This window comes from Mustela nigripes, chromosome 1 (genome assembly GCF_022355385.1).
Source record: "Mustela nigripes isolate SB6536 chromosome 1, MUSNIG.SB6536, whole genome shotgun sequence".
In the NCBI taxonomy this organism is placed as follows: Eukaryota; Metazoa; Chordata; class Mammalia; order Carnivora; family Mustelidae; genus Mustela; species Mustela nigripes.
In genome coordinates this window covers 96658501-96667983 of record NC_081557.1, presented here as the reverse complement: position 1 = coordinate 96667983, position 9483 = coordinate 96658501, and the positions used below count along the sequence as shown (strand labels likewise).

General features: G+C 41.3%; 1 protein-coding gene across 1 annotated transcript in view; it reads left to right on the top strand.

Moving 5' to 3' along the window:
• The window catches only part of DLAT (dihydrolipoamide S-acetyltransferase), a 31688-nt gene that overhangs the window by 12900 nt on the left and 9305 nt on the right, over window positions 1-9483 (top strand). Inside the window, exons 8-10 of the mRNA XM_059417202.1 lie at window positions 5481-5548; window positions 6933-7025; window positions 7398-7505. Of these exons, the coding sequence (XP_059273185.1) occupies window positions 5481-5548; window positions 6933-7025; window positions 7398-7505 (269 nt within the window). The remainder of the gene's footprint in view (window positions 1-5480; window positions 5549-6932; window positions 7026-7397; window positions 7506-9483) is intronic.

The following is a 9483-nucleotide window of genomic DNA, read 5'->3' as shown; positions in this document are numbered from 1 at the left end:
AGATCGAGTCCCTCATCGGGCTCTCTGCTCAGCAGGGAGCCTGCTTCCCTCTCTCTCTCTGCCTGCCTCTCTATCTACCTGTGATCTCTCTCTGTCGAATAAAAAAAAAAAAAAAAAAACTTTAAAAAAAAATGCAGAGATGGAGGGATTCATCCCAAAAGAAAGAACGAGAAAAGGTCACAGCCAGAGATCTAATCAAAACAGATACAGGGGCGCCTGGGTGGCTCAGTGGGTTAAGTCTCTGCTGTTCAGCTCAGGTCATGATCTCAGGGTCCTGGGATTAAGTCCCATATTGGGCTGTCTGCTCAGCAGGGAGCCTGTTTCCCCCACCCCCTCTGCCTGCCTCTCTGCCTACTTGTGATCTCTCTCTGTTGTCAAATAAATAAAATCTTTAAAACAAACAAATAAAAACAGATATAAATAATATGCCTGATGGAGAATTTAAAATAACAATCATAAGAATACTTGCTGGGCTTGAGAAAAGCCAGGAAAACATCAGGGATGGGGCACGTGGGTGGGTCAGGTCATGATCTTAGGGTCCTGGGATCAAACCCCGCATCTGGCTCCCTGCTTGGCGGGAAGCCTGCTTTTCCCTCTCGCTCTCTCACTGCCTTTCTCTCTCTCTCTCTCTCTCTCTCTCTGTGATAAATAAATAAATAAATGATTAAAAAAAAAAAAAATCAGGGAGACCCTGACTGTAGAAGTAAAAGTTAAAAAAGCAATCAGGCAGAAATGAAAAATGCAGTAACCGAGATTCAAAACGAGGTGGATGTAATGACCACTAGGATAGAAGAAGCGGAGAGATGAGTAAGTGATACAGAAGTTAGAATTATGGAAAATAATGAAGCTGAATAAAAGAATGATGGATCATAAGTGTGGACTTAGGGAACTCAGTGACTCAATCAAACATAGTAACATTCATATCATAGGAGTCCCTGAAGAAGAAGAAGAAGAGAAAAGGACAGAAGTTTGGAGGAAATAATAGCTGAAAACTTCTGTAGTCAGGGGAACAAAACAGACATCCATATCCAGAGACACAGAGAACTCCCATGAAAATCAACAAAAGCCAGCCAATGCCAAGACATACTGTAGTTAAATTTGCAAAATACAGTGATTTAAAAAAAAAAGTCCTAAAAGCAACAAGACAATAGAAGTCCCTAGCTTACAAGAAAACACCCCTAAGGTTAGCTGGAGATTTCTCCACAGAAATTTGACAGGCCAGAAGGCAGTGGCATGATATATTCAACATTCTGGGGGTTATATATTCAACATTCTGGCTCAGTGGGTTAAAGCCTCTGCCTTTGGCTCAGGTCATGATCCCAGAGTCCTGGGCTGGAGTCCTGCATCGGGCTTCCTGCTCAGTGGGGAGCCTGCTTCCTCCTTATTCTCTGCCTGCTGCTCTGCCCACTTGTGCTCTCTATCTCTCTGTCAAATAAATAAATAAAAATTTTAAAAAAAACCCTCAAAGAAGTAGGGGTAGAGGAAACATACCTCAACATCAAAAAGTCAATACATAGGGGTGCCTGGGTGTCTCAGTGGGTTAAGCCTCTGCCTTCGGCTCAGGTAATGATCTCAGGGTCCTGGGATCGAGTCCTGCATCGGGCTCTCTGCTTGGCAGGGAGCCTGCTTTCTCCTCTCTCTCTCTCACTGCCTGCCTCTCTGCCTGCTTGTGATCTCTGTCTGTCAAATAAATAAATAAATAAAATCTTAAAAAAAAAAAAGTCCATACATGAAAAATCTATAGCTCATATCATCTCCGGTGGGGAACAACTGAGAGCTTTTCCTCTATAGTCAGGAGCAAGACACGATGTCCATTCTCACCATTGGAAGTCCTAGCCTCAGTGATCAGACAACAAAGAGAAAAAGAAATAAAAACAATTCCCACATTGACAGGGAAGAAGTAAAACTTCCACTATTTACAGATGTTACGATTCTCTTAAAAAACCCAAAAAACTCCACCAGAATTCTAGAACTGATACATGATTTCAGTAACATCACAGCATACAATATCAACATACAGAAATCTGTTGCATTTCTATTCACCAATAATAATGCAGCAGAAAGAGAAATCAAGGAATCAGTTCCATTTACAGTTACACCAAAAACTGTAAGATATGTAGGAATAAACCTAACTATAGAAGTAAAAGATCTGTTCTTTGAAAACTGTAAAACACCGATGAATGAAATTGAAGATGACACAAAGAAATGGGAAAAGATTCCTATCTCAGGTTTGTGGCTCTGAATTTAGAGTACATTTAGTCATTTAAGTGTACTTTTTTTTTTCTTTAAGTAGGCTCCATGCAGGGCATGAGGCAAGGCTTGAACTCCCAACTCTGAGATAAACCCAGAGCTGATATCAAAAGTCAGATGCTTAATTGACTCAGCTATGGAGGCGCCTCTATGTGTGCACTTTTTTGTCCTCAGCGGCATTAAGCTATTCTGATGTTGGCATTGAGCAGACAGACACTTTAGAGGTTGACCAGGGAATAAGTTTAACCATGATCCACAATGTAAGCGGGGTAGGAAGAACAGAAGATGATAGGAAAATGAGGGAGGATGAGAGCAGTCGAGGCAGTGGAGTGGGGATCTTGGCGAGGTTGAAGAAGTTTTGCAGTAGGAGGGAACGGTCTAGAATAAGTGAGTTGAGAGGATCAGTGATTGTGTGTTGTTTCCTGGCCGCCATCTCTGTCACCAGATGCGTCTTTTCCACACCAACACTCAGCTCTCTGCTACCACCTGGGTGTCGCACTTGAATTCTGTTCTGACACTAACACTCCAGCATTAACATCGGGCTCCACGGGATTAAGGACTCAGTCCCACAAGACTGCCCCTCTGTTTTGTTTTTTGTTTGTTTTAGATTTTATTTATTTGACAGAGAGAGACAGTGAGAGAGGGAACACAAAACACAAGCTGGGGGAGTGGGAGGAGGAGAAGCAGGCTTCCCACTAAGCAGGGAGCCTGATGCAGGGCTTGATCCCGGGACCCTGGGGTCATGACCTAAACCGAAGGCAGATGCTTAACGACCGAGCCACCCAGGTGCCCCAGACTGCCCTGGCTTCTGATGCCAGTTGCAAGTCCTGGGGACCACCCATACTTCTGACTCACTGACTATAAGTCAGGAGTTCCCAAGATCTCTGCTTCAAGTGTGCGAATTCACTAGAATGACAGACAGAACTCAGGAAAGCACTGTATGTACCATTACCAGTTTTATTGTAAAGGATACCACACAGGAACAGTCAATAGAAGAGATGCACAGGGCAATGGTTGTAGGGGAGATGGGAGCAGAGCTTCCATGCCTTCTCGGGGAGTACCACCTTCCTAGCACACTGATGTGTTCACCAACCCAGAAGCTCCAAATCTTGTTTTTAAAAGAGTTTTTTTGGAGGTTTCTATAAGAAGAGTGGACATATATATGTATATATTTAAAGATTTTATTTATTTATTTGACAGAGAGAGATCACAAGTAGGCAGAGAGGCAGGCACAGAGCGAGAGGAGGAAGCATTCTCCCTGCTAAGCAGAGACCCAGATGCAGGGCTCGATCCCAGGACCCTGAGATATGACCTGAGCTGAAGTCAGAGGCCTAACCCACTGAGCCACCCAGGCGCCCCAAAGAGTGGTTATTTAAATCCTTGGCCATGAGTTGTTAAACTCAGTCTTCAGTTTCCCTGCCCTCCTTGCAGAGACAGATGACTTAGCAAATGTGACCAAAATGGAATCATTTGGGGAGAAACTGTTTTTTTTTTTTATTATTTTTATTTTATTATTTATTTGACAGAGAGAGATTATAAGTAGGCAGAGAGGCAGGCAGAGAGAGAGAGGAGGAAGCAGGCTCCCTGCTGAGCAGAGAGCCCGATGTGGGACTCGATCCCAGGACCCTGAGATCATGACCTGAGCCAAAGGCAGCGGCTTAACCCACTGAGCCACCCAGGCGCCCAGGGGAGAAACTGTTTTAAAGCCTACACCCTAATAATCAGTTTGATTTGTCTCATAGCTACTCCTAGATGTTTCGTATTTATTTGAAGCAAAGCACTTTCACATCACTATCCCGTTTTATCCCCACAACCTTCCTTTGAGCAGAGGCTGATACTGTATCTTTCAACTACAGGTGAGACTAAAGACCAGCAGAGATTAAGTGACTCCAGTCTTTTCTTATTTGACGATCACCCTACATTTTTTACTCTTTGTCTGCTGTTCTTCCCTTTAAACCATATTACTTTATGATGGCCTTTTGTGCCTTCTTCATGAGATAGGCAAAAAGACTTAAAGGATTTCAGCTGACTCCTGGTAGGAAATTCCTGTGGGTGGCTAAAACCCAACCCAAGGCAGGTGATACTGCAGGTTTCCTTCTCTCAAGGGGCTGTGGCAGATCTGCCTTGCTGGTAAAGAGAGGTTACGGTTTCTGTTGTTTATAAAGGCGGGGTATCTAATAGGGGTACTGCTACCTCTGTTCTAGAGCTCCAGGCGAGGATAAACACAATCATAGCCAAATCGTTTTTTCATAATGAAGGAAAGGAGTTGGGACGAACTGCATACAACGAGACTCCTTTTAAAAGTCTGCCTTGGGGGAAGATGAATCAATTTGACCAAATTTTTTCTAGAAGTGGGCCAGTGTAAAAGGTATTTTAATAACTAAATTCTGAATCTCCTTAGAATTAAGGTTCAGGATTATGTTTGGGTCTGAAGTTAAACCTGATTGGTTGTGGTTGGGAAGAGGAAGGAATTAAATGAAAATAAAAGCAACCCCTTCATGAGAGGATTTGAAGATCTTTCCTTGTGTGAAGGATTTGAAGATCTTTCCCTGCACGTACTTCATTCCCAGTGTCTGACACAGGTCAGTTAGAACCTTGGCCACTACAAGAAAGCTCTAAATGATGGAGACCATACAAGGAAGGAGTGATTCTGAAGATGAGATCATTGCAGTTGATTTACTCAAGCTATCTTGGGGTGAAAAAAATTAACTTGCCTAATTTGCCCGAAACAATTGTTTTTGTACCTGCTGACTTTGTACAAAAGGAAATCTTCTTGATCAAATGAAATCTAGAAACCAAATGAGATCCATTTCAAGGTTCAGAAAGGGTTTTTCAGAGGTGACTAAAAGAGGAGGCAGCCAGACTTGGGGAAGTATAAATTGTACTTAGCATTATCCATATGTCAGTATTTTCCAATTTAAAAGTAAAGAACATGAAAAGATGAAGTATGGCTTCGGTAAAACTCTAGAAGAGAAGTACTTAACAACGAATATTTGCTGTAGTTGAAAAGAACCAGTACAGATCAAATGGGAGCACTCTGTGTGAATTATAATTAAAAACTGACAAGAGCTGCTGTCTTAGGGAGATGTTCAGGTACAGGGTGAGGCAGTGACCCCCTTCAGAGGGCCTTTGGAGAACCCTTAGGAACTTGCACTTCAGGATCATAGTGTTGATCTCCTAGAGGAACCAGTGGTCTGCTCTCACATATGATATTTATGCATCTCTTCCAGGCACGGGACCAGAAGGCAGAATCATCAAGAAGGACATTGACTCTTTTGTGCCTACTAAAGCTGCTCCTGTGAGTTAGACTTGGCTTTTTTGTTTTGTTTTGCTTTTGGTAGTTTGTTCCTGCAAAATATGCTGTCTAACCTATTTGACCCTTTCGTACATTACTTAGGATTGAAATAGCTTAACCAGAATTGTGGTTTTTTTCGTCTAATTTCACTGGCTAGCAATTTTGAGATATGAATGTGTTTTTCCTAACAGATTCTCTCCTCCTCGTTCAGGTCCTACTAAGTGACTTCTTACAAGTTGGTTGACTAGAGTTTAAGTTTTATGTAGTTAATTATTCCACACAGGGAGTAAATGCATATAGCCAACCAACTTCTTTTTGGTTGGTTAAAGTGTTAAGATAATTAGTTGAAAGGAAAGAAAATGATTTACTTAGGTGTTTGCTTTATTTATCTATTTTTCAAAAGATTTTATTTATTTATTTATTTGAGAGAGAGAGAGAAAGCATGAGTGGGGAGGAGAGGGAGAAGCAGACTCCCTGCAGGCTCCCTGTGAGTAGGGAGCCCATTGCAGGGCTCGATCCCAGGACCCTGGGATCATGACCTAAGCCAAAGGCAGAGGCTAAACAGACTGGGCTACCCAGGCACCCCTAGATGTTTGTTTTAAAATGAAAGATTTGGGGTATCTGGGTGGCTCAATTGGTTGAGCATCTGCCTTTGGCTCAGATCATGATCCCAGAGTCCTGGGATCAAGCCCCGAGTCGGGCTTCTTGTTCAGCAGGGAGCCTACCTCTCCCTCTCCTTCTCCCTCTCCCCCTGCTTATGCTTACTTTCTCTCTTTCTCTGTCAAATAAATAAATTAAATCTTTAAAATAAATAAGTAAATGAAAGATTCTTCATTTTTTTCTTAATACTGTTCATAAATTATTATCTTGTTTTATGTTTATCTCTAATCCTTTCAATTTAAGAATGCTTTGATTGCTTTTCTTGAAGGTAATTTTGCAAATACAAAATTATTTTGACGAACTAATCATTGAACAAAGAAAAATGATACTTAAAACTTCATCACAATTCTAAGTATAAAAATTAAAAGCAGACTTCTTAAATAAGCACAGTACAAATCCGAGTCCCTTCTGTTCCCTTGGGATAGAAATAACTATTTTCTATAAGCCTTCTATTAAAAAAATTTTTTTAAAGATTTATTTACTTATTTGTCAGAGAGAGAGAGAGTGAGCGTGCACACAAGCGGGGGAGGGGCAGGCAGAGGGAGAAGCAGGCTCCCTTTGATCATGACCTGAGCAGATGCCCAGCTCACTGAGCACCCCCGGCATCCCTATTTTCTATACGCCTTTTAGCATTTACTTTGCCATCTGTAAGAGTCACTAGCTTGCATCGGTTGCATATGCCAGGATTGAGCCACAGGTACTAAGAGCTTTTGTACTTCCCCTATAGGCTCCAGCAGCTGCTGTACCTGCCGCGGCTCCAGGAGTGGCACCAGTTCCTACAGGTGTCTTCACAGACGTCCCAATCAGCAACATTCGTCGTGTAAGAGTGTTACCCTGAATCTGCAACCAGAGCTGTGGGGGGCATCTTTGGGGGCATCCTTACTCTGATTGTTCAATTGCATCGACAGTTTGAAGCACTAGCAGAGACTTGTTTTAGTTGGGAATCTTAGATGCCCAGTTTAAGATGTTTGGTTTGGCCGATTCCATACTTGGGATAAACAAACATTGCCCTGATTGGATACTCCTAGAAGGAGCCCAGGTTCTGGTACATGTGCCAGTTCCATATTCCAGTTCTTGTAATGCTTGAGGTGACCATTACCAGGGAGGAAGGTAAAGGGGCAGAGTGAGCCCTGCATTAGGTAAAGCTTCACCTGAGCTAAGTTAAATGATGTTTTGATCTCTTTGTTTTCAGGTTATTGCACAGCGGTTAATGCAGTCTAAGCAAACCATACCTCATTATTACCTTTCCATTGATGTAAATATGGGAGAAGTTTTGTTGGTACGGAAAGAACTTAATAAGGTAAAAGGTCTGGAAATTCCGACTCTATAAACTCTAAAGTTCTTGTTTTTAACCCCACTGAATATTTACATTTTTACCTATGGTTTTTTTTACAGTATGCCAATTGATGTTGGAAAATGGTGTCCACTTATTTTACTTTTTTTAAAGAGAGGGAGAGAGGGGTGGGCCAGTGGTACGCAGCATTATACAGGTTATCTGTGACCTCTTGGGTCGCTTAATGTTCACTTGCACACTCTTCCTCACAACAGAGGTTGTCGACATTTCACCTGTATAGCTACTTTAGTCCCTTTGCACTTGCTGTTCCTCTGCATGAGATACTTGTCACTGACATCCACCTGGCTTCTTCCTTTACTGCCTCAAGGATTTGACTTAATATCACCTTCTCTGGATTCCTTAGTTACCTTATTCTAAAATTAAGGGAAGAGGAGTGGGGTGAGTGGTCAGTTTTCCCTTTAGTTCTTTTCCTATTTTTCTATCATTTAACATTATCTTACATACCGTATGTTTTCTTTATTTATTATCCACTCCTTTACAATATAGGGTCCCTAAGAGTGGAATTTTTACCCATTTTTTTCACTGCCCAATATCCAGGGCTTTTAGAATTCTATACCTAGAACAGAACACCCAAATATTAGCTGCATGAGTAAAGCAGTGAAGGATTAACAGAGTAACTGGCTACAAGGGTTAGAGATGATAGCATGCATTTATTGGCAAAATGTTACAGATGTTTTATAATACATTTATTTGAAAATTAGACATGAAAAATATATGTCCCGTGTATTATTTTATTCATTTAAAGTTTTATCTAGATATATTTTACATATTGTACCATGTGCCCATTTAGTTTATGATTCAGTGGCTTTTAATATATTCAGAGTTTTGTGACCATCGCCACAATAACTTTTGGAACATTTTCATCATCCCAAAATGAAAGTATTCTCCCATTAACCATACTCCCCACCCTAATCCTCCCATCCCCCCTAACCCTGGATAACACTTACCTACTTTCTGTCTTAGATTTGCCTATTTTGGCTATTTCCTATAGGGATAGGGATTTCATTGAATATGTAGATCAATTTGTGGCATATTCCTTCTTAACATTCCTCCTCCATGAATATGGTGTGTCTTTCCATTTATTTAGGTCTTTAATTTCTCTCAATAATTTGTGCAGTTTTTCAAGTATAAGTTTTTGCACTTCTTTTGTTAAATTTATTCATAGGTATTTTGTTCTTTGTTCAGAGTTTTCATTGTTACTGTCTAGAAATACCATTGATTTTTGTATATTGATCTTGTATCCTACAACCTTATATTTTCTTTAGTGTGTTCCTTAAGATTTTCTGTATGCAAAATCATGTCATCTCCAAATAGAGATAATTTTGCTTTTTCTTTTCCAATTTGGATGCCTTTTATTTCCTTTTCTTGCCCAACTTTTCTGGTTAGCACATCTAGCAAAATGTTGACTAGAAGTGGCAAAGTGGACATCCTTGTCTTTTTCTTGATCTTAAGAGGAAATGAGTCTGGGGCACCTGGGTGGCTCAGTGGGTTAAAGCCTCTGCCTTCAGCTCGGGTCATGATTCCAGGGTCCTGGGATCGAGCCCCACATCGAGCTCTCTGTTCAGCAGGGAGCCTGCTTCCTCCTCTCTCTCTCCCTGCCTTTCTGCCTACTTGTGATATCTGTCAAATAAATAAATAAAATCTTTAAAAAAAATAAAAAAGGAAGTGAGTCTTTTACTACTGAAGTATGGTTTTGGAACTTTTTTTTTTTTTTTTTTTTAAGATTTTATTTATTTATTTGTCAGAAAGAAAGCGAGCGAGATCGAGCACAGGCAGACAGAGTGGAAGGCAGAGTCAGAGGGAGAGAGAAAGCGAGCGAGATCGAGCACAGGCAGACAGAGTGGAAGGCAGAGTCAGAGGGAGAAGCAGGCTCCCTGCGGAGCAAGGAGCCCGATATGGGACTCGATCCCAGGACGCTGGGATC